The 25,010-nt window shown below is 44.2% G+C and overlaps 1 protein-coding gene across 1 annotated transcript in view; it reads right to left on the reverse strand.

Moving 5' to 3' along the window:
- Positions 1 to 18,829: 18,829 nt before the first annotated feature.
- Positions 18,830 to 25,010, reverse strand: part of LOC105488300 (IQ motif containing GTPase activating protein 1) — a 114,916-nt gene continuing 108,735 nt past the window's right edge. Inside the window, exons 37-38 of the mRNA XM_071100664.1 lie at positions 24,705 to 24,813; positions 18,830 to 21,068 (exon numbers count right to left, since the gene is read on the reverse strand). Of these exons, the coding sequence (XP_070956765.1) occupies positions 20,955 to 21,068; positions 24,705 to 24,813 (223 nt within the window). The 3' untranslated portion in view covers positions 18,830 to 20,954. The remainder of the gene's footprint in view (positions 21,069 to 24,704; positions 24,814 to 25,010) is intronic.

Here is a 25,010-nt window from a genome sequence, read left to right on the forward strand (position 1 = left end):
CAACCTCTGCCTCCTGGGTTCAAGTGATTCTCCTGCCTCAGCCCCCTGAGTAGCTGGGATTACAGGCACACGCCACCACGCAGGCTAATTTTTTGTATTTTTAGTAGAGACGGGGTTTCACCATGTTGGTCAGGCTGGTCTCAAACTGTTGATCGCAGGTGATCCACCTGTCTCGGCCTCCCAAAGTGCTGGGATTACAGGCGTGAGCCACCGCGCCCAGCTTTTTTCTTTACATTCTGCTTTTCTGTTACATTATTTGGGTCCAGTTTCAGAGAACAGAACCTTCTAGATGGTTTAAGTACAAAAGAATATATTACAGGGTATAAAATGACTTCCAGACTTGTTTGGAGGGCTGAAGCAACCAACTCCAGGTTGAACTTTGAGGAATGACTTTGAGAGCTATGCTGCAAAACGAGCCACCAAAGGAGACACTGCCTCTTTTGAAATCAGGAAGCCATCTACTAAGTTGGAAAGCCGTCTCTACACTTACCAGCTCTTGAACCATACGAGTATCATCATGATGAGAAGCCACTGCAGAAATATCAAGCATCAGCCAGGTGCGGTGGCTCACACCTGTAATCCCAGCATTTTGGGAGGCCAAGGCGGGCAGATAGCCTGAGGTCAGGAGTTCGAGACCACCCTGACCAATATGGTGAAACACTGTCTCTACTAAAAATACAAAAATTAGCCAGGTGTGGTGGCAGATGCCTGTAATCCCAGCTACTCAGGAGGCTGAGGCAGGAGAATTGCTTAAACCCGGGAGGGGGAGGTTGCAGTCAGCCAAGATCACACCACTGCACTCCAGCGTGGGCCACAGAGGGGACTCTGTCTCAAAAAAAAAGCTGGGCTCAGTGTCTCACGCCTGTAATCCCAACACTTTGGGAGGCTGAGGCAGGTGGATTACCTGAGGTCAGGAGTTTGAGACCAGCCTGACCAACAAGGTGAAACCCCGTCTCTACTAAAAATACAAAAATTAGCCAGGCATGGTGACAGGCACCTATAGTCCCAGCTACTTGGGAGGCTGAGACAGGAGAATTGCTTGAACCCGGGAGGCGGAGATTGCAGCCAGCCAAGATCACCCCACTGTACTCCAGCCTGGGCGACAAAGCAAGACTCCGTCTCAAAAAAAAAAAAAAAAAAAAAAATCAAACATCTCCACCACATCACTCCCCAGCATAAATAGTACATGCAGACTTCACTTCACCTCCACCTTATAGATCTCATGAGAGGAAATGATTGGAAAAACCAAAACTGTGTCCAAGATCCCTGCCACAACGTCATCTAGGAAATGTAGGTTCGACCTTTCAGCTTCTGCAATGTAGGGAGGACTGTAGAAAGATACTGAAATGGGCCGGGCACGGTGGCTAATGCCTGTAATCCCAGCATTTGAGGAGGCTGAAGCGGGTGGATCATGAGGTCAGGCGATCAAGACCATCCTGGCTAACACAGTGAAACCCCATCTCTACTAAAAATACAAAAAAATAATAATAATAATAAAAATAAGCTGGTCATGGTGGCAGGCGCCAGTAGTCCCAGCTACTTGGGAGGCTAAGCCAGGAGAATGGCTTGAACCGGGAGGCGGAGCTTGCAGTGAACCAAGATCGCGCCCCTGCACTCCAGCCTGGGTGACAGAGGGAGACTCCATCTCACAAAAAAAAGAAAGAAAGAAAGATATTGAGATGAGATGAGTATTAAACTAAATCTACCATTATCTGTCCACCAATTCACCAGCACAGACACCCTTCGTAGCTGCACTCTGGTTCAATGTTTCTGCAATCTGATTTGGAGTATATTCATTCTATTTCTGTTCTTATTTGATTAACTTAATCATATTAAATTAAATTTTTTTTTTTTTTTTAGAGACAGGGTCTCACTGTGTTGCCCAGGCTGGACCTGAACTTGTGGGCTCAAGCCATCCTCCTGCCTCAGTTTCCTGAGAAGTTGGGATAATTTTCTAATAAAAAAATGTGAATTATTTTAAAAGTGAAATTTATAGGCTTATAATTGTAAAAATATTTCTCAAGTCCTTTTTTTTTTTTTTTTTTTTTTGAGACAGGGTCTCTTGCTCTGTTAGCCAGGCTGGAGTGCAGTGGAAAGATCAGGGCTCACTGCAGCCTCAGAGACTCTCACCTCAGCGCCCCCTCAGTAACTGGGACTACAGGTACGTGGCACCATCCCTGGCTGGTATTTTAAAAATTTTAGTAGAGACGAGGGCTTCCTATGTTGCTCAGGCTAGTCTTGAATTCCTGGGCTCAAGTGATCCCCCCGCCTCAGCCTCCCAAAGTGCTGGGATTACAGGCAATGAGCCACCACACGTGGCCCTCAAGTCCTACTTTAAATGAAGTGAATCCTGCTGTTTTATAATATTTTAAAATTTTAGATAGTAACTGTTCATTTTCTATCACAGAAAATGATGATTTGGCCATTTTATGCCCCCCCAAAAATATAATTTTCCCTGACCTTATTCTTTCAATGTAGTTATGTGATTATTCTTGGTAAATCAATATTAAGTGGTTTCTAAATTATTATTGTTATTATTTTGAGACAGGGTCTCACTCTGTCACCCAGGCTGTAGTGCAGTGGCATGATCTTGGCTCACTGAAGTCTTGACCTTCTGGGCTCAAGCAATCCTCCCACCTCAGGCTCCTAAGTAGCTAGGACTACAGGCGTGCGCCACCTCACCTGGCTAAGTTTGTTCATTTTTTTGTAGTGATGAAGTCTTACTATGTTGCCCAGGCTGGTCTCAAAACCCTGGGCTCAAGGGATCCTCCCACCTCGGCCTCCCAAAGTGCTGGGATTACACTGTGCTTGGCAATATTAAGTGTTCACATAGTGTAGCATAGTTCTATTTTGGTACAAATTTCTTTTTGGAGTTAAAAATTGCCTCTGTTGTTGATTTGCTTAGATTTCTCTCAAGCCATTATACATCCTTTCCCAAACTCCGACAGAGCTGTGAAACATATGACTGAATCTATGAATGATTGGTTTTGGGGGAAGCTTCTTTTTTGGAGCATTGTGCCTTCTGGCTGCGTCCTGGGCTGTTCCCCAGCCTACAGCACCGCTGTGGTGCAGCGCCCCTCACCATCACCCCAAGCTTCCCTCTGCCTCCTGTGTTCTCACCTCTGCTTCCCGAATCCCAGGTAGTCGTCTTGACATGTGTACACCTTCATTTTGGTGGAGTACCTTCTCCAGTAGTTTCCTGGAGAGAAAAAGGGTACGTGAAACATAAAATATCTGAGATTATGTGTGAAGATGGTTTTATTTTAGCTTCCTATTTGATTATTAGCTTGGCTAAGAGTAGGGCTTCTCTGGAAATGCTTGTCATTTAGATCTTTGAATGCATTGGTTCACTGTTTTCTCACTTTCAGTGTTGTTACCGAGAAGTCCACTCATATTCGGTTTCCTTTTCCTTTGTAGGTGACCTGTTTGTTGTTGCTGCTGCTGTTGTTGTTGTTCTTTTGTTTTTGAGATGGAGTCTTGCTCTGTCACCCAGGCTGGAGCGCAGTGGCGCAATCTCAGCTCACTGCAACCTCTGCCTCCGGGGATCAAGAGGTTCTCCTGCCTCAGCCTCCTGAGTACCTGGGTTTACAAGCACGCACCACCATGCCTGGCTAACTTTTTTTGTATTTTTAGTAGAGACAGGGTTTTACCATGTTGCCCTGGCTGGTCTCGAACTCCTGCACTCAAGCATTTCACCTCTTCGGGCTCTGAAAGTGCTGGGATTACCCAGCCTCTTTCTGGAACTTTTGTTAGTTAATGGGCCTCCTAGATTGCTCTTCTAATTTTCTTATCTTTTGTCTCCTATTTTCTCTTTCTTTGTCTTTTGTTATTTTCCTATTTCCTGATACATTTTCTCAGCTTTATTTTCCAATCCTTCTGTTGAACTTTTGTTTGTACCATTATCTTTTTTTTTTTTTTTTTTTGAGATGGAGTTTCACTCTTGTCGCCCAGGCTGTAGTGCAATGGTGCCATCTCAGCTCACTGCACCCTCTGCCTCCCAGGTTCAAGCAATTCTCCTGCCTCAGCCTCCAGAGTAGCTGGGATTACAGGTGCCTGTTACCACACCCAGCTAATTTTTTTGTATTTTTTGTAGAGACAGAGTTTCACCATGCTGGCCAGGCTGATCTCAAACTCATGACCTCGAGTGATACTCCCACCTCGGCCTCCCAAAGTGCTGGGATTACAGGAGCAAGCCACCTTGCCCAGCCTCTACCATTATCTTTTAATAGAAAAGATTAAGGCTGAGCAACATAGCAAGACTTCGTCTCTACAGAAAAAAAAAAAAAAGTTAGTCTGGCATGGTGATATGTGCCTGTAGTCACAGCTACTTAGGAGTCTGAGGTGGGAGGATCCCTTGAGTCTGGGAGGTTGAAGCTGCAGTGAGCCATAATTCTGTCACTGCACCCTAGCCTGGGTGACAAAGCAAGACCCTGTCTCAAAAAAAAACAAACCAAAAAAAGGATTAATAAGAACCCTCTGTGGTTCCCTGAAATTTCTTTTTTGAATAGCATTCTGTACTCATTTCATAGATGTGATATTAATTTTAGGTTACTTCTGTTTTTACATTTTGTTCTACTTTTTACATTGTCAGCTTCTGTTTTGTCTGAATTCATTTTTGTTTGTTTGTTCATTTTGATCTTCCTCTGCAGGCTTTCCTCAAACCTTTGGTGATCTTTGACTCTCCACTAGTCAGAGACACTAAATATGTATAGATTCCTTGTTTCTGGAAATAAAAGATTTTAAAATATATATGTGTATCTGGCGAGGTGCAGTGGCTCATGCCTGTAATCCCAGCACTTTGGGAGGCCAAGGTGGGTGGATCACTTGAGGTTAGGAGTTCAAGACCAGCCTGGCCAACGTGACGAAACCCTATCTCTATCAAAAATACAAAAATTAGCTGGGCCTGGTGGCGCGCGGCTGTAGTCCCAGCTACTCGGGAAGCTGAGGCAGGAGAATCACTTGAATCCTGGAGAAGGAGGTTGCAGTGAGTCATGATTGTTCCACTGCACTCCAGCCTGGGTGACAGAGCGGGACTCCATCTCAAATATGTGTGTGTGTTTGTGTGTGTGTGTGTGTGTCTGTGTCTGTTTTGTAGCAAAGATCACTGATTGTCTCCCAATATTCATTCTCCCCTTTTTTTTTTTTTTTTTTTTTGATGCGGATTCTTGCTCTGTCACCCAGGCTGGAGTGCAGTGGCACAATCTTGGCTCACTGCAACCTCTGCCTCCTCAATGCAAGCGATTCTTCTTCCTCAGCCTCCCTGGTAGCTGGGATTACAGGCGTGTACCACCACATCCAGCTAATTTTTGGTATTTTTAGTAAAGATGGGGTTTCACCATGTTGACCAGGCTGGTCTCGAACCCCTGACCTCAGGTGATGCACTGGCTTCAGCCTCCCAAAGTGCTGGGATTACAGGTGTGAGCCACCGCACCCTGTCCCTTCCTCCTTTTTTTTTTTTTTTTTTTTCTGAGACGGAGTCTCGCTCTGTCGCCTAGGCTGGAGTGCAGTGGCGCGATCTCGGCTAACTGCAAGCTCCACCTCCCGGGTTCACGCCATTCTCCTGCCTCAGTCTCTCCGAGTAGCTGGACTACAGGCGCGCACGACCACGCCAGGCTCATTTTTTGTATTTTTTTAGTAGAGACGGGGTTTCACCGTGTTAGCCAGGATGGTCTCCATCTCCTGACCTCGTGATCCACCCGCCCAGCCTCCCAAAGTCCTGGGATAACAGGCGTGAGCTACCGCGCCTGGTCCCCTTCTTCCTTTTTTAAAAGAAATCCTGAGTTTTAGCTGAGCACATCTAGGCCCAGCTAAAGCCAGCTGAAGACTGCATTTCCCATCCTCCCTTGCAAATAGCTATGGTCGTGCGACTATGTTCTGCCCAATGGGGTCTGAGCAGAAGTAATATGGACAACTCTGGGATTCTGTCCTCATACGAAAGAAAAATGGTCTTCTTTTTTCTCTTCTGTCTTCTCACTGACTGCCATGTGGATATTGTGACAGGATTGGGAGCAGCAGCTGGGCACAGTGGCTCATGCCTGTAATCCCAGTACTTTGGGAGTCTGAGGCAGGAGGATCACTTGAGCCCAGGAGTTCGGGACAAGCCTGGGCAACAAAGAGAGACCCCATCTCTACAAAATAAAAATTAGCCAGGGGTGGTGGCACACACCTGTAGTCCCAGCTACGCAGGAGGCTGGTTTTGGTGAAGACAGTTTTATTTTACCCTCCTATTTGATTGTTAGTTTGGCTAAGAAGAGAATTTCCCTGGAAATGCTTTTCATTTAGATCTTTGAATGCATTGCTTTGCTGTTTGTGCAAAGACGATGGTTTGAGCCTAGGAGTTTGAGGCTGCAGTGAGCTACGATTGTGCCACTGTATTCTAGCCTGGGTGACAGAGCAAGACCCCATCTCTAAAGACTGAGAGACAGAGCAGCCATCTTAGACCATGAAATGAAAACTATGTGTTGAGAATGCCAGCACAATGGTAGCAAAGGAGTCTGGGTCCCCAGCACTGGGGAACGACATTATTAGCTCTGGGCTGCCTCTGGACTGTTACATGACTGAGAGATAAACATCAATTTTGTTTAAAGCCCAGTTATTTTAGCCTTTGTTATAGGAACTTAACTAGGACCTATTATACTTAAATAGAAAAATTGTTATAAACATATCAAGATGTGGCTAACAATAGTTGCCTTTGGGAATGCGGGGACTCCCGGGCAACTTTTATCTTCCATTTTATACATTTCTAAATTATTTGCTTTTTTGTTTGTTTTTTTGTTTTTGAGGTGGAGTCTCGCTCCATTACAACCAGGATGGAGTACAGTGGTGTGATCTTGGCTTACCACAACCTCCACCTCCCAGGTTCAAGCAATTCTCCTGCCTCAGCCTCTCGAGCAGCTGGAACCACTGGCGTGTGCCACCATGCCCAACTAATTTTTGTATTTTTAGTAGAGACGGTTTTTCACCATGTTGGCCAGGCTGGTCTTGAACTCCTGACCTCGTGATCCACCTGCCTCGGCCTCACAAAGTGCTGGGATTACAGGCGTGAGCCACCGTGCCCGGCCCTATTTGTACCGTATGTCCCCAAAATATTGGTATCTCTAGGGTTTGATCTGGGTTTTCTTTTGTTTATATGTGGGTTTTTCTGTTTATTTTTCTCTTGGACAGGTCAATTTTCTTCTGCCCGAAGAATTGTCCATTCTTCTGTCCAGGTATGTAAGCCTGGCTGCTTGTGTTCCGGGAGCTAAATGGGAAGAGAGAAAAGAGAAGCTGCAGGTCTCAGTGTTTGATGTGTAGACTTTCTCTTAATTCCCCTGTTTTCAGTGGTACCTCCATCCCAGCTTTTGCCCTGTGCAGAATCTTTCTGGCTAAATTGCCCCAGAGTTCACATCTTGTGTACAGTTAGGGAGAGGAGAAGTAGTCATCTAGCTTTGAGCAGTTGGGGAGTGGATCTGGGCATTTAACTCTTCCTTGCACAGTTTCCATCAATCTTTGTGCTTTCAGCCCTGTCGCTCCCCTTTTGGTGCCTCTGGTCCTCCTGAAGTTCAGCTTGCTTCTTATTGGCTTTTTCCCTTCACTTTGGCTCTCAGGCACTTTGGTGTCAGCTTGCTATGTTCTGCTTTGTTGATTACCATTGATCCTTGTGTGGCGGGCCATGGCTAGGCCTGCCCCTGGAAAGCCCCTACCTGGACAGAAGTTAAAAGTCAAGGCAGGCCAGGTGCAGTGGCTCAAGCCTATAATCTCACCACTTTGGGAGGCTGAGGCAGGAGGATCACTTGAGGACAGGAGTTTGAAACCAGCCTGGACCTAGCAAGACCCCATTTCTACAAAATAAAAAATAAAAATAATTAGCTGAGTGTGGTGGTGCATGTCTATAATGCCAGCTGCTTGGAGGCTGAGGATGGAGGATTATTGAGCCCAGGAGTTCAAGGTTGCAGTGAACCGTGTTCAGGTTCACATTTAACCATTTTTTCTTCTTCACAGATTATTTTCCCATCTGAAAATTCTATTTAATTCCTTTTCAAATTGGCCTCCTTTTTATTTAGAATGCTGCTCTGTTCTTATTTTTAATTCTTTCTTTTATGACTTTAGTTATACTAATTTTTAAAATTTTCTCTCAGCATCTAGTTCTATTATCTCAGGATTTGGGAGCTCTAAACCTATTTGTTATATCTGCTGACTCTTGCTTCTGGTGGATTGTTTTCTAATGTTTTTAACTATGCTTCTATCTTTAAGGGGGCTTAATTTTTTTTTTTCTTGTGAGAATCCTGGGTAGTAGGAATATGACTCAAGTATAGTTTTGTTTCTGTTTCATGAGTCACAGGATATCAATTACTAGACAAAGGAATTTTATTACATGGATCCTATAAATTCATACCTAAAAACCCGTATTTTTAAAGGTGGAGTCTCTCTGTCACCCAGGCTGGAATGCAGTGGTGTGAATGTGGCTCACTGCAGCCTCAACCTCCTGGGATCAAGCAATCCTCCCGCCTCAGCCTCCCAAGTAGCTGGGAGCACAGACATATACCACCACTCCCAACTCATTTATTTTTATTTTTGTAGAGACAGAATCTTACCATGCTGCCCAGGCTGGTCTTGAACTCCTGGGCTCAAGCAATCCTCCCACCTCAGCTTCCCAAAGTGTTGAGATTACGGGTGTGAGCCACCAGACCCAGCAGGTTTTTGGTATCTCAAGGGGTTTTTTATTTTTTTCCCTCCCACAGCCCAGCCAGAGACAGTCAAGCTCCCTTGTTAACTTTGCCAGTGGATAGATTTTACCTTTTCGGATCTGGAATTTTACTCTACTTACAAACTAATCCATTACCTGTTACTTTTTTTTTTTTTTTTTTTTTTTTGAGATAGCTGTGTCTCTTGCTGTATTGCCTAGGCTGGAGTGCAGTGGCTCAATGATGGCTCATTGCAGCCTCAACCTCCGAGGCACGATTGATCCTCCCACCTCAGCCTCCCAAGTAGCTGGGACTAGAGGCGCATACCACCATTCCCGGCTAATTTTTGTATTTTTTGTAGAGATGGGGTTTCACATGTCACCCAGGCTGGTCTTGAACTCCTGGACTCAAGCAATCAGCCCCCCTCAGCCTCCCAAAGTGCTGGGATTATAGGTGTGAGCCACCACACAGCCTACAGCCTGTTCCTATTTTCATGGATGATTGCAGGAGGCATGATATTCCTGGGTCAGAGACAAATACTTTATTACTCACTACAAAGTAGCATGAGGATCATTTTTGTGTCAGTTCCCCTTGCCCACTAAGTCCCACAGAAAAGATACAGATGGATGCCTACACATACAATGGGTTCTGTTCTGTTATGGGAGAGGAACAACCTACTTTTTGTCCCAGAAGAAGACATTACCTCATTACCCAGAGTTGCTCACTGCAAATACAACTCTGATAAATGGCCCAGTAAAGCATGATCAGAGCTTTGCATTTGTGGATAACTAGCAAGAATGCCCAGGAATTCTCAAGGCCTATAGAGGATTGCCTCCCCAAACACACATTTTCCTTGAGAGTATAACCTTTTGAGGGTCCCGGCTTGGGTTCTAGGTCTAACTCCTTGACTCATGCAAGTCCATCGTCTCCTTTTACCAAGTGGGTGTCAAAAACTGAACTCCAACTGTCACAGCAAAGAGGGGCCTAAGATGACATGATGACTAAATGTAATGTATCCTGAGTGGGATCCTAGAAGGGAAAAACATAAAAACTAGGGAAATCTGGGCAACGTATGGATTTTAGTCCATTTAAAACGAGCAAACAAGCAAAAACCCAAAGTTCCCGGATTGTTGGATAGATAACCATGTATTTACCATTTGATTTTCAGTCACTGGAGGGTTTCCTTGTGAACTCAACTATGCAGTTTTTTTTTTTCTTTTGAGACAGAGTTTCACTTTTGTCACCCGGGTTGGAGTGCAGTGGCATGATCTCAGCTCAATGCAACCTCTGCTTCCCAGGTTCAAGTGATTCTCCTGCCTCAGTCTCCCAAGTAGCTGGGATTACAGGTGCCCACCACCATGCCCAGCTAGGTTTTGTATTTTAGTAGAGACAGGGTTTCACCATGTTGGCCAGGCTGGTCTCGAACTCCTGACCTCGGGTGATCCACCCGCCTCGGCCTCCCAAAGTGCTGGGATTACAGGCATGAGCCACCGCGCTCGGCCTCAACTGTGCATTTTTATTGTGTTAGAACCAGCATTATGTTCGATCCGCATTTCTAGGTGTTTCCATTTACCTTTGTCTATGACCTTGTTGGAATACAGGTGTTTGTTTAAATTTTGTATTCCTAGTTACCAAACCCAAAGACCATGATTTACTGATCTAGGGCACAGGATTGTGCCTTTATAAACAAATGATTCTGATATAGGTGGTCTATGGGTCAAACATTAGGAAATACTTCTATTAAGAATGGACTCAGTCTGGCTTCATGGCTCATGCCTATAATCTCAACACTTTGGGAGGCCGAGGGGGGTGGATCAACTGAGGTTGAGAGTTTGAGACCAGCCTGACCAACACGGAGAAACCCCGTCTCTACTAAAAATAAATAAAACAAATTAGCTGCTGTCGTGGTGCATGCCTGTAATCCTAGCTACTCCAGAGGCTGAGGAAGGAGAATCGCTTGAACCTGGGAGGCGGGAGTTGTGGTGAGCCCAGATTCCTAGTGACCTGGCAGAATTGCTTTCTTCCAGACCTTTGGTCTCCTGGTAGTGCTTCCTGTTGGCCAAACCCACCCAGAAGCCGGAGAGAGACAGTGATGCAGTCCATGTGGCCAGCTTCCCAGGGCACAGGGGAGGGTGAGAGGTGGAGAATGGATCTCGAGGGACAAAAAGGAGATATCCAGCACAACCTTGCACCTAGCCTCCCTGCCCTCATCCATCCTGCACATCTCTGACCTCTTCTCGCTCTTCTTCAAATCCATCGATTGCCCCCCTGCCCCTCATCCTTGGAATAAAATTTGGTACTCGGCCAGGCGCAGTGGTTCATGCCTGTAATCTCAGCACTTTGAGAGGCTGAGGCTGGTTGGATCACCTGAGGTCAGGAGTTCGAGACCAGCCTGGCCAACATGGTGAAAACCAGCCTCTACTAGAAATACAATAATTAGCTTGGTGTGGTGGCGGTGACCTGTAATTCCAGCTACTTGGGAGTCTGAGGCAGGGGAATCCCTTGAACCCAGGAGGCAGAGGTTGCGGTGAACTGAGATTGCGCCACTGTGCTCCAGCCTGGGTGACAACAGCAAAACTCCATCTCAAAAAAAAAAAAAAAAAAAAAAATTGATACTAGCTCCTGGGAGCTGATTGCAAGCGTCTCTTCTCAACTCTACTTTCTGTGACCAACAACAGCAAGTTGGCAGCTTGAAATCAGCTTTGGGGAAATATTTATACCACAGAATTGGCAAATGCTACTACTACTCAAGGCACTTTTTCCTTTCACTGAGCTCACATATATTAGGTAAAAGTATTTTATATTAAAAATTGTTTTGTCATAAACTCACGAAGTGTTTTCCTCTTTTAAAAATTTTTCCATTGAAAAAGCTTAGGCTGGACGCGGTGGCTCACGCCTGTAATCCCAGCACTTTGGGAGGCTGAGGTGGGCGGATCACCTGAGGTCGGGAGTTTGAGACCACCCTGGCCAACATAGAGAAACCCCCATCTCTACTAAAAAAAAAAAAAAAATTAGCCGGGCGTGGTGGTGCACGCCTGTAATCCCAGCTACTCAGGAGGCTGAGGCAGGAGAATCGCTTGAACCCGGGAGGTGGAGGTTGCTGTGAGCCAAGATCATGCCATTTCACTCCAGCTCTGGGCAACAAGAGTGAAACTCTGTCTCAAAATAAATAAATAAATAAGTAAATAAACAAATAAATAAATTAATTAAAATTTTAAAAAAAGGAAAAAGCTAGAGGCCAGGTGCAGTGGCTCATGCCTATAATCCCAGCAATTTGGGGGGGCCGAGGTGGGTGGATCATCTGAGGTCAGGAGTTTGCGACCAGCCTGGCCAACATGGTGAAACCCCATCTCTACTAAAAATACAAAATTAGCTGGGCGTGGTGGCACATGCCTGTAACCCAGCTACTCGGGTGGCTGAGGCAGGAGAATCACCTGAACTTGGGAGGTGGAGGTTGCAGTGAGCTGAGATCGTGCCATTGCACTCCAGCCTGGGAGACAGAGTGAGACTCCATCTTGAGAAAAGAAAACACACACACACACACACACACACACACACACACACACGTATATCTATATACATACAGTGGATTGAAAGACATGGAATATATTTAAAAGCCAGGGGTTCATAATGATTTTTGAAAAACAAAGGCTCCCTGGTCATTTAGAGCCCACTAGGGAAGCAGCTCATTCTGAAAACTGGTAGACAAAGGGAGAGAATCAAGCACTCATCATCTGTTCCTGAATGAGTGTCCCACAAGGCAACAAAATCGTTGATGAGAGGAAGTTTTTTTTAAGGAGAATTCTGTTAAATAAAGAAGGAATGATATTAATAGAATATCACCATTTTGCAACCCCTAATGAAATAAGAGGCTGGGCATGGTGGCTCATGCCTGTAATCCTAAGACTTTGGGAGGCCAAGGCAGGAGAATCACTTGAGCACAGGAGTCTGAGACCAGCCTGGGCAACATAGTGAGACTTCATCTCTAAAAAAGTGAAAAAATAGTAAAAAAAAATAGGCCTGGTGCAGTGGCTCACGCTTGTAATCCCAGCACTTCGGGAGGCCAACGCGGGCAGATCACGAGGTCAAGAGATTGAGACCATCCTGGCCAACGTGGTGAAACCCCGTTTTTAATAAAAATACAAAAAATTATCTGGGCATAGTGGCACGCGCCTTAAGTCCCAGCTACTTAGGAGGCTGAGGCAGGAGGATCACTTGAACCCGCCTCTTAGCTGAGCTCACGCCACTGCACTCCAGCCTGGTGACAGAGCAAGACTTCGTCGCAAAAAAAAAAAAAAAAAGTAAAATAAATAAATAAATAAATGTAGGCAGCCATTAGCAGTGGCTGCTGAATCCATGTGATGCGTGGTGAAAGCTGATGGGAAACTATAATGAACGGGTCAAGATGGCAGCATCTGAATCCAATGATCAGCCTTTACATCGTAAAAACATAAGCCCCTGACATGATGTGATAAGAAAACCAAAGTATTCTTGCCACAAGATTGAAACTGAGTCTGATCCACAGGATGACATGAGAAACCCAGAATGTGATTCTACAGGATTAGCATCAAATATATTGCAAGGAAAAAAAAAAAAAGGCTGGGTGTGGTGGCTCACGCCCGTAATCCCAAAACTTTGGGAGGCTGAGGCAGGCAGATCACTTGAGGTCAGGAATTTGAGATCAGCCTGGCCAACTTAGTGAAACTCCATCTCTACTAAAAAATACAAAAATTAGCTGGGCATGGTGGCACATGCCTGTATCCCAGCTACTAAGGAGTCTGAGGCAGAAGAATTGCTGGAACCCAGGAGGTGGAAGTAGCAGTGAGCCAAGATCACGCCACTGAACTCCAGCCTGGGTGACAGAACGATACCCTGTCTCAAGAAAACAAAACAAAACAAAAAGACACAATGACCAACCTAATGGTGAGGGACACCCCTAGCATCCACCTAGACGTCAGCTTTGAAATACCATTACCAGCTAACAGCAACCAGGGCTCCACAGAGAAATGGTGGACTCCAGGTCTGGGGTTGAGAACTGTCACAAGATGAGTCTGGAACATCTTATGCTAGAAATCAAGGAAACTAGCAAAGATTACTAGGGTCACGTCAAAAGTACTCAACAGTCACCGTGAAGGAACTTTTACTGGTCAAAGAAGGGACAATTTGAGCATTGAAAAAATTATATATGGCCAGGCACGGCTGCTCACACCTGTAAAAATACAGCACTTTAGGAGGCCGAGGCAGGTGGATCATTTGAGGTCAGGAATTTGAGAACAGCTTGGCCAATATGGCAAAACCCCGTCCATACTAAAAATAACAAAAAATTAGCTGGGTGTGGTGGCAGTCACCTGTAATCCCAGCTACTTGGGAGGCTGAGGCAGGAGAATCACTTGAACCTGGGAGGCCGAGGTTACAGTGAGCCAAGATCGAGCCACTGCCCTCCAGCCTGGACAACAGAGTGAGTGAGATTCCGTCTCAAAAGACAGAAAAGAAAAGAAAAAGTATTTAAGAGACCTATCAACTAAATGTAATGCGTGGATCTTGTCTGGCACCTGATTCGAAGATACAAACTGAACAATGATAAGATGAATAGGGAAATTTAAACAATGACTGTTTGATATTTTAAAATAATTTGTTAGGTATGATGATGGGATGGGGATTTTTTTAAAGTCCTTATCTGTAAGAGCAGCGTCTCACCCCAGGCATTATTAATATTTGAGGCTGGATCATTCTTGGTTGTGGTGGGCTGTCCTGTTGCACTGAATGATGTCAGGTGGTATCCCTTGCCTCTACCCACTAGATGCCAGTAGCACCTCTTTCGTCAGGCCAATTAAAAACATTTCCAAACAGCCAAATATCTTCTGTGATTAAAAAAAAAACTGTGTTAGAGACACATACTGAAGTATTTATGGTTGAAATGATACTATACCTGGGTTTTGTCAAAATAACCCAAGAGGGTTTGGGCAGAGGTAGGGGTGAAATAAGCTTAACTGTGTGTTGATAATTGTTGGGCTGGATAGTGGACACATGGGTGCTCATTACATTATTCCCCACGTATATGTTGAAAGTTCCCTGCAATAAAAGTTTAAAAATTATAGTACCAAAGGAGTATTAAAATATTTCTGTTTTCCCAAGCATATTAACAGATTGGATTAAATAAGCTGTCTTTAAGTTAAAGAGTTATAAGTATAGGCCGGGCACGGTGGCTCACGCCTGTAATCCCAGCACTTTGGGAGGCCGAGGCGGGCAGATCACGCGGTCAGGAGATCGAGACTATCCTGGCCAACATGGTGAAACACCATCTCTACTAAAAATACAAAAATTAGCTGGGTGTGGTGGCATGCATCTGTAATCCCAGCAACTCTGGAGGCTGAGGCAGGAGAACTGCTTGAACCCAGGAGGCAGAGATTACAGTGAGCCGAGATTGCGCCACTGCACTCCAGCCTGGCGACAGAGCGAGACTCCATCTCAAAAAAAAAAAAAAAAAAAAAAGTTATAATTGAGTTTCTTTAAAAGTCTTGGTAAAGCCCCTGGTCTACTTCCCAAGTCCTGAGAAAGTGAATAACCTAATGTTTGCATGCATAATAAATTCTCCAAATTAGGTAATTATTTTTTTTTTTAATTTTTGCTTTCAACAAAGTTGGAGAACCTATTCATGTTATAACTTATTATAAATCATTGAATTTTTTTTTGGATTAGTAACTAAGGAGTCCTAAGAAATGGGTGACATTGCTATAACAAAACACCTCGATGTTTCTTGGAGCTTACAGTTATAAAAATGAAAAATAGAAATAGAATTGGTCATGAGCCCCATCTCATTCTAGCAAGAATATTTATCTACAATGTTTTTAAACCTTCATTTTAAAAGACCTTCATTTGTCTTATCAATAAATGCATTTCATTAGACACTTATGACAAAATAACAAAAAAAAGAAATGCATTTTGAATATCTTTTAGAATTGTCAAGATGAAATATTACATTACTGGGCCGGGTGCAGTGGCTCACGCCTGTAATCCCAGCACTTTGGGAGGCCGAGGTGGGCGGATCACGAGGTCAGGAGTTTGAGACCAGCCTGGCCAATATGGTGAAACCTCGTCTCTACTAAAAATACAAAAATTAGCTGGGCATGGTGAAGGGCTCCTGTAATCCCAGATACTCGGGTGGCTGAGGCAGGACAATTGTTTGAACCTGGCAGGCGGAGGTTGTGGTAAGCCGAGATTGCACCATTGTACTCCAGCCTGGGCAACAGAGCAAGACTCCAACTCAAAAAAAAAAAAAAATTACTGCAATCAAATATGTACTAAAACTGTAACTATGCAAGACGTTTTTCTGGATTGGGTTAATAGGCTTATGGTCACAGAAAACAAATTTTTATTTTTGTTACAGATAACAAAGATAAGATATCCTTTAAAATATTTCACTAGGATGAAATTCTGAAGGAAGCAGAGTAGAAAAAAAAAACCAAAAACCGTTAAATTTGTGAAGAGTTTAAATTTCCAGGGCCAGGCATAGTGGCTCACACCTGTAATCCCAGCATTTTGGGAGGCTGAGGTGGGCAGATCACTTGAGGTCAGGAATTCGAGACCAGCCTGGCTAACATGGCGAAATTCCGTCTCTACTAAAAACATAAAAAATTAGCCGGGCATGGTGGCAGCCGCCTGTAGTCCCAGCTACTCAGGAGACTGAGGCAGGAGAATCACTTGAACCCGGGAGGCGGAGGTTATAGTGAGCCGAGATCACGCCACTGCCCTCCAGCCTGGGCGACAGAGCAAGACTTCTGTCTCAAAAAAAAAAATAAATAAATAAAATAAAAAATAAATTTCCAACTAAGAGCTTTGTTCATGTACCTTTAAAAATGAATGAAGGTGGGTTCCATTAGATATTTTTATGACGTAATTTTTATCTTGAAATTCACATGCTAGCAGGTACTCTATGATTTAAACATTAAAAATGCATTTGTCAAACTTAAAATGTGTGAAGGGATGTATACGTTTTCCCAAATTATTTTCAGGGATACACAGGCAAAAGAATGAGCAGCAGGGCTGTGACGACCCCGGCTCCCTCCCTGTTGGTGCAGTGGCACCGCCAGCAGCAGCTGGGACTCCATGGCATTCACTCCGCCATTGCTCCACGTTCCATCTTACTTTCCTACTTTGATTTTTTTTTTTCCTTTTTCCTTTCTTTCTTTCTTTTTCTTTTTCTTTTTCTTTTTTTTCTTTTGTGAGACAGGGTGTTGCTGTTAAGCAGGATGGAGTGCAGTGGTGCAATCATGGCTTGCCGCAGTCTCAACCTCCCAAGCTCAAGCAATCCTTCTGCCTCAGTCTCCTAAGTAGTTGGGACTACAGGTGCGTGCCACCACGCCGGGTTAATTTTTGTATCTTTGGTAGAAACAGGGTTTCAACATGTTGGCCAGGCTTGTCTCCAACTTCTGATCTCGAGCGATCCACCCGCCTTGGCCTCCCAAAGTGCTGGGATTACAGGCGCGATCTCGGCTCACTGCAAGCTCCACCTCCCGGGTTCACGCCATTCTTCTTGCCTCAGCCTCCCGAGTAGCTGGGACTGCAGGCACTCGCCACTACGCCCAGCTCATTTTTTGTATTTTTAGTAGAGATGGGGTTTCACCATGTTGGCCAGGATGGTCTCCATCTCCTGACCTCGTGATCCGCCCGCCTCGGCCTCCCAAAGTGCTGGGATTTACAGGCGTGAGCCACCGCGCCCGGCCGATAAGCACTTTTTTTTTTTTTTTTTTTTTTTTGAGAGAGTATCGTTCTGTCGCCCAGGCTGGAGTGCAGTGGCGCGATCTCGGCTCACTGCAGCCTCCGCCTCCCAAGTTCAAACAATTCTGCCTCAGTCTCCTGAGTAGCTGGGACTACAGGCATGCGCCACCACGCCCAGCTAATGTTTTTTGTATTTTTAGTAGAGACGGGTTTTCACCGTGTTGGCCAGGATGGTCTCGATCGCTCTCCTGACCTTCTGATCCACCCGCCTTGGCCTCCCAAAGTGCTGGGATTACAGGCGTGAGCCACCACACCCGGTCCTGATAAGCACTTTTCTAACTCCCTTGATTTCTTTGCAGTACAATATAGAGCATGTTATTAAAATATTTCAGGTTTCAATAACAAAGCTACTAGACAGCATCCTTTCCATTTCAGAATGAGAAATGTGGGGCTCAGAAGGGTACCTTCCAGAGTCCCACCAGGAGAGCCATGCTCTTCCCCTCACTCTTCCTCAGAGGTGCATGGGGTCATCTCCAGCCACTCGCACAAATCATTACCTCCAATTTTTCATTTTCCCTATTTTAGAATTATTCCGTTTCTCCCCTTTTTTCAACCTGTCATTAATTTTCCAATATAGTCTGGCCACAGTTTACCAACACAATAGGATGCTTATGTGCATGTGTATATGTTTAAATAAGGCGGCCCTCTAACAAGGAAGCCTTTTTATTTATTTTTTTTTTTTGAGATGGAGTCTCGCTCTGTCTCCCAGGCTGGAGAGCAGTGCTGTGATCTTGGCTCACTGCAACCTCCACCTCCAGCTTCCAGCGATTCTCTTACCTCAGCCTCCTGAGTAGCTGGGATTACAGGCACACGCCACCACACCCAGCTAATTTTTGTATTTTTAGTAGGGGTTTCGTCACGTTGGCCAGGCTGGTCCTAAAACTCCTGACCTCAGGTGATCTGCCCGCCTCGGCCTCCCAAAGTGCTGAGATTACAGGCGTGAGCCACCACGCCGGCCCCTTTTCTTTTATTACTGCTGTGGTTTACTTTTTCCACACTCAACATCCCCTAGTCTTTTCTGGTGACTTGCATGTAACATAGAAATCCCGTAAGGGGCACACTCTATGTGCTCAGGTCAACAAAGGTTAAATGCTGTTGCAATTTTAAACTTTCTACCATTTGTCAATCAGAGTTAAGTGACATGTAATGTTTGCTTCCCACAACCCCCTTCTTTTTATGGTGAAGATAACTTAAGCATATTCATTAAAAAGGCTAAAGTCACAAATTTACATATTAAAAATCACTCTGAGGACATTCAGTGATTTGATGGTGGACTTGTTTTCTCCTTTAAAAGGGGTTGTTTGCTGTTGTGGTTTTAACTATTACATCTCACTCTAGTCAAGGTGTTTAGCAAACTGTTAACAATGAAACTGAGAAAAACACAAACATGAACAAATGACCTTTTATTTCATACAGAGATACAAAGGCAACTGTGTGCAGCAACAATCTGATGGGCAGTCCAAACTCTTGGGAGGAAGTAAATTCATGGTAAATGTCATGATGGCTGGTTGAGGAGAAGGTCAAAGGAGGAGAGGGAGGAGACAGAGAATGCTACAGCTAATAAATAACAGTAATGAGAACTGCGTGGTTTCAACACCATGAGTTTGTTGGGGCATCTTCGATGCTACTAAAGCCACAGTTCTGTATCATCATCACCATCAACATTCTTGAAGTGCATTTTACACTATTCTGCATTAGCAGTCATGTTGAGGGAACTATAATCCTTACAAGTAACTGACGCATTTTATTAAAGGAGCTCTAAACTCTGCTCATGATTGCCTGTCTTGGATGTGGCCTTTGGGATTGATAGCCTCTTTTAAGGAAATAGGGCTGACACACTTTGGCTGGCCCCAGTTTTTGAGGCAATGCTAGTTGTTAACAGCATTATCTTTTAATCTGAGGAAAATGTTGATTTAAAAAACCTGTCTTCCAAAATACAACAAAAAACAAGGTCTGGGTAGTGGCGAATCCTTCCAGGCACTCCACGCCTCCCTGTGGGCTGTAACCATGGACCTGAGTAGAGTCCCATAAAAATACTTCTCCAAATGCATTCGTAATAGGGACACACCACATAGTTTGTTATTCATTAAAGCAGTTTATTGGCTTAATGTACATCACTGAATTTTAAATGCTAAAAATTTATAAAAGAATACCGAACCAAAACATCAAAGAAAATAGAGGCTCAGCAGCATGATTTCAATATATTTTCCTGGAAAAAGTTTTTTTTTTTTTTTAAAGTATATGACTTTTTATCTAAGAACAAAAGCTTCCTAAATTCAATGTTTAGAATTGATTTTTTTAAAAAACTAAGCCCAGAAAACTGGGGCTCATAAAATAAAGGCACAATGTGGGCAGCAAAAGAAAAAAGGAGAAAAAATGGTAGAAAAATTGGTTTTAATCTCACGTGTAACATAGGTTGGCTGGTTTTGTTTTTGTTTTAGACAATTTAAGGCAGAATTATCTCTGCAACACTGCAGATAAATCCTAGTGTTTTAGCTATAAGTTTCAAGAGTTCAGATATACAGATAAACCAATTTAAAAAAAACCTTTTCTCATTCTGAGGCTTTTGATGCATTATATAAATCTTTAAAATTCCTATCACCCACATTTTAAGACATACATCTGTACTTTAATAAGGCACTCTTAAGATATAAAACAGTTTTAAAAACAATGACATTCTACACTAGGGCTAACCCATTCCTCTGCCATAGGGATGGAGTGAATTGTCTCTTTGAATCAAGTCAATCTCTGTGCACCAACACAAACAGGCAGGTGTCTCAACCCATTCCAAATTTATCTAAGTAGCTGAATTTTATCAATGGGACTCTCCCATCCACTAGTCGGGGAGTTACACAAACAGAACTGCCCAAGTTTGATGATGAAATTTAAAAACAGTATCTCCTTTTTTCTAGAAATGCTTCCTTTGAACATACAACCATCACTTCCATTAGCTCCTGTCCATAAAGAAAAACACAATGGAAGATAACAAATGATTCCCCATATCCTTCAATCTTCCTGATGGGACAGAAATATAAAGGAACTTTACTTTTAAATGACAACCTAATAACTGTTAATAACATGACATTTTAGTTGTGCATCCTGTATGTATGTCATTGGTGCTAATGGCTTCCACTTCTAAATGACAAAAATTTGAATCCTACCATCCCTATTGGTAATTAAAACAAACACCAAAGCTTACAATAAAGTAATGCAACCTCTAAGACTGTAGCAACAGAGAAATTTTAGTGGAGTTTCCACTCTTTCCTAAGTAATGGAAGAAAATGAAGAATCCAGAAAGGTCAGACTAAGCCTGAAACACAATTTCACTATGAAAAAAGGGTAACAAAATGTCCCATCAGAGCGAGAGGAGTTAAAAATGTGGCATCGGGAGTGTATCAGACTGAGGCGCTGTTGTGGGCTAGGTCTTTGCTTCCAATGAGTCAAGAAGGACCTAGAAAGGAGCTATGAGGTGCTTCTTTCCTTTATCTTTCTGGGCTGGCAGCAAATGATCAATTACTTCCCGTAGAACTTTTTGTTGAGAAGGAAGATCAGGAGGTTGACATTTACTTTAGCTCTATCAAATAATTTCATGACTGCAACTCCTTCATATTGTAGCTGCAGCAGGTCCTATTAACAAAACAAAACATTTTGACAGTTAATCAAGTCTGTGGAACAAGGAAAAAGGACACAAGGTAGGGAGGGCTCCAGATGGACTGAGGCCTGCCTTGTGTGCCAGATGTGAACTGGGGTGAAAGAAAAGTTCCTAGCTAGGAAACTACCCACTGCACAACCAGCCTGAGAGCTGGAGCAATAGGGCGCACTGGCCAAGGGGCTCTTCTGGTTGATTTGGAGTTAGGAAGTCATGTTGTTCATATCAAAATTCATCATACATGGAAAGAAAAAGAAACATGTTCAGTTGCCACACACACCTAAGCTTTTTATTTCAGAAGTCACAATGACATTTTCGCATTTCATCCATGTTATGGGTCACTAGTTTTAATAAATCTGGAAAAGGTGAAGATTAAACCTACGATAAAATATACTAAGCATGGGAAATGAGACAAGGCTGGTAATGTCACCTCAATACTATCTGCTAGATTCTTAATTTCTTTTTTTTTTTGAGATGGAGTCTCGCTCTGTAGCCCGGGCTGGAGTGCAGTGGCCGGATCTCAGCTCACTGCAAGCTCCGCCTCCCAGGTTTACGCCATTCTCTGGCCTCAGCCTCCCGAGTAGCTGGGACTACAGGTGCCCGCCACCACGCCCGGCTAGTTTTTTTTTTTTTGTAGTTTTTAGTAGAGACGGGGTTTCACCGTGTTAGCCAGGATGGTCTCGATCTCCTGACCTCGTGATCCGCCCGTCTCGGCCTCCCAAAGTGCTGGGATTACAGGCTTGAGCCACCACGCCCGGCCCTAGATTCTTAATTTCTATTCCACATAAGAACACTCACTTTTTTTTTTTTTTTTTTTTGAGACGGAGTCTCGCTCTGCCACCCAGGCTGGAGTGCAGTGGGGCAATCTCAGCTCACTGCAAGCTCCGCCTCCTGGGTCCATGCCATTCTCCCGCCTCAGCCTCCCGAGCGGCTGGGATTACAGGCGCCCACCACACGCCCGGCTAATTTTTTGTATTTTTAGTAGAGACGGGGTTTCACCGTGTTAACCAGGATGGTCTCGATCTCCTGACCTCATTATCAGCCCACCTCGGCCTCCCAAAGTGCTGGGATTACAGGCGTGAGCCACCGCGCCCGGTAACATGAGAAAACTTTTTATCCTGAAGGCAAGGAGAAAAGAGAGAACTTGATGTTTTATTAGGTGTCTGCCATGTGCTTGGTATTGTGTAAGCACATTATATAGCATCTTTTAAAAGTCTTCACAAAAATTTTTATGAGGTGCGATCATCCTAACTTTAAAGATGAGCTATCGAGGCTCAGAGATGTTAAATGACTTGCACCACAGGACAGAGATGGACGTGGTAAATCCAGATCTGACTGCAATGCTCTTGCTTTTCCTGTTACTTTCGCCATTGTCCTGAACAAGTTTAAGAAATCTGAGCATTCTCACTTCTAAACTTTAGAAAAATGGTGATGAGAGAGCAAGGGTCAAAAGGCTTGAAAGGACCCCACAAGGCCGGGTGCGGTGGCTCACGCCTGTAATCCCAGCACTTTGGGAGGCTGAGGCAGGTGGATCATGAAGTGGGGAGTTAGAGACCAGCCTGGCCAACATGGTGAAACCCTGTTTCGACTAAAAATACAAAAATTAGCTGGGCATCCGGCGTGGTGGCGCACGCCTGTATTCCCAGCTATTCAGTAGGCTGAGGCAGGAGAGTCACTTGAACCCGGGAGGTGGAGGTTGCAGTGAGCCGAGATTGCGCCATTGCACTCCAGCTTGGGCAATAAGAGCGAAACTCTGTCTCAAAAAAAAAAAAAAAAAAAAAAAATTAGCCGGGCGTGATGGTGCGTACCTGTAATCCCAGCCACTCAGGAGGTTGAGGCAGGACAATCAGTTGAACCCAGGAGGTGGAGGTTGTAGTGAGTGGAGATCACACCACTACACTCCAGTCTGGGCGACAGGGTGAGACTCCGCCGCTCCCCCACCCAACCGCAAAAAAAAAAAAAAAAAAAAGAAAGGACCCCACAAGTTCAATCATCTGCTGGAAAAATCCTAGCAGCTCCATGAAGGCTGCTGGCACCTGTGCCTAACATAATACCCCACACCTGGCAGTCACCCCACATTTAATGAATTTGTACATAAATTAATAAATTACCATAGGCAGACTGGTTGGCCTAACACAATTTGGTTAAGAAATTTAAAAATAGGCCGGACGCGGTGGCTCAAGCCTGTAATCCCAGCACTTTGGGAGGCCGAGACGGGCGGATCACGAGGTCAGGAGTTCGAGACCATCCTGGCTAACACGGTGAAACCCCGTCTCTACTAAAAAATACAAAAAAAAAACTAGCCGGGCGAGGTGGCGGGCGCCTGTAGTCCCGGCTACTCGGGAGGCTGAGGCAGGAGAATGGCGTAAAAACCCGGGAGGCAGAGCTTGCAGTGAGCTGAGATCCGGCCACTGCACTCCAGCCTGGGCGACACAGCGAGACTCCGTCTCAAAAAAAAAAAAAAAAAAAAAAAGAAATTTAAAAATAAAAATATGTTCTGATAACTCCACGTAAATAAAATAAAAAAATTTTAAAATTAAAACAATAACAATTTGGTGAACTGAGGGAATGAGGTTCCTTTTTTTTTTTGGTAGAAGTATTTCAGTTAGCTGTGTGCATCACAAAATCATTTCACATTTGTTTAGCTAACATGTTTTAATGGTCTACTGGTCACTGACAAGGAAACGAAGATGACTAAGAAATGCTACCTGTCCTTAAGGAGTTTATGGCTTTAGCGGGGAGAGGGGAAGTAAGTCAACACCTACTGTAAACAGAGGATGTCTGCAAAGGCTACAGAAGCGAAGGGGAAACCACCTATTATGGCTTGGCTGGGGGAGGTACACACATGGAAGTACTTGACAAATGATGGAGGAACAAAAGGGGTGGGGTTGGAAGGCAGGGGAGGGGAGGGAGGGCAGCATGAGCAGAAGTCCAAATGCACATTCACAGGAAGGCACCTGCCCAGGCTGGCAGGGCATGGCTGTGTGAAGCAGTGCAAGAAAGGAGACAGGAGCAGACTAACCGGTGCCACACACACAAAGCTAAAGGAGTCTGGACGTCACCTAGGAATCCTCTCAATGCCCCTGCTATTTTTTAACGTGTAAAAATCAGATATTTCAAAATAAAACTTAGGGATCTTTATGCTGTAAAAATGAATTACTCCCGAGTTCTTTTTGGATTTAAGATAGGATGTGGTTTACAAACATAAACTTTACACACACCTTGTCAGAAGTGCATCTAACCTTTAAGTACCTACATCAAATCAAAATGAGAAAAAAATTTCAAGCTACTGAGTGGACTTACAATTTTGCAATGTCAGCATGTGTACTTATGCATTTTGTTCAAGTCCAAGGTATCAGCTCAATTTAGTGGCAGCACTAAGTGGAAGCTTCAGATAAATGTTTTCTGAAGATTTACATCTGCAAAAGCTCTCCAGAGTGTACACACCAAACCAGACGTGCTGCAACACTCAGCTTCTTTCCCCACAGTGTGGAGCCCAGCTCACTGCTGAATGTAGACAGCTTTCCTCAGATGAGTCTCCTCTTTATCTAGTTCTCCTACTTGGACAAGAATCTCATCCAGAAAGCTTTTGGTTCCTGCTGGTGCATACCCACCTGATAATGTAACATAAAAGTCTCCATTTGAACTCCCATGAATTTGGCTTTCACTTCAAAGTCTCCAACTTCTTCTGTTGGACTGATTTCAAAGATAACATTTTTAAACCTGTTGAAAGATAACATCATAAGGGTATGGTTTTTATGTTCTTATATAAAAATATTCTGTGAAATGGGGAAAGGAGATGAACCAAGTCTTCAAGGGTGAAAAGGGGTAGAAAATACAGGTCAAAAGTACTTCTGCACCTGAAGCAGCACGGATTGCCATGCCTAAGTACCATCTGCTCTGGGACTTGGAGAGAGGAA

This window comes from Macaca nemestrina, chromosome 7, assembly GCF_043159975.1.
Source record: "Macaca nemestrina isolate mMacNem1 chromosome 7, mMacNem.hap1, whole genome shotgun sequence".
In the NCBI taxonomy this organism is placed as follows: Eukaryota; Metazoa; Chordata; class Mammalia; order Primates; family Cercopithecidae; genus Macaca; species Macaca nemestrina.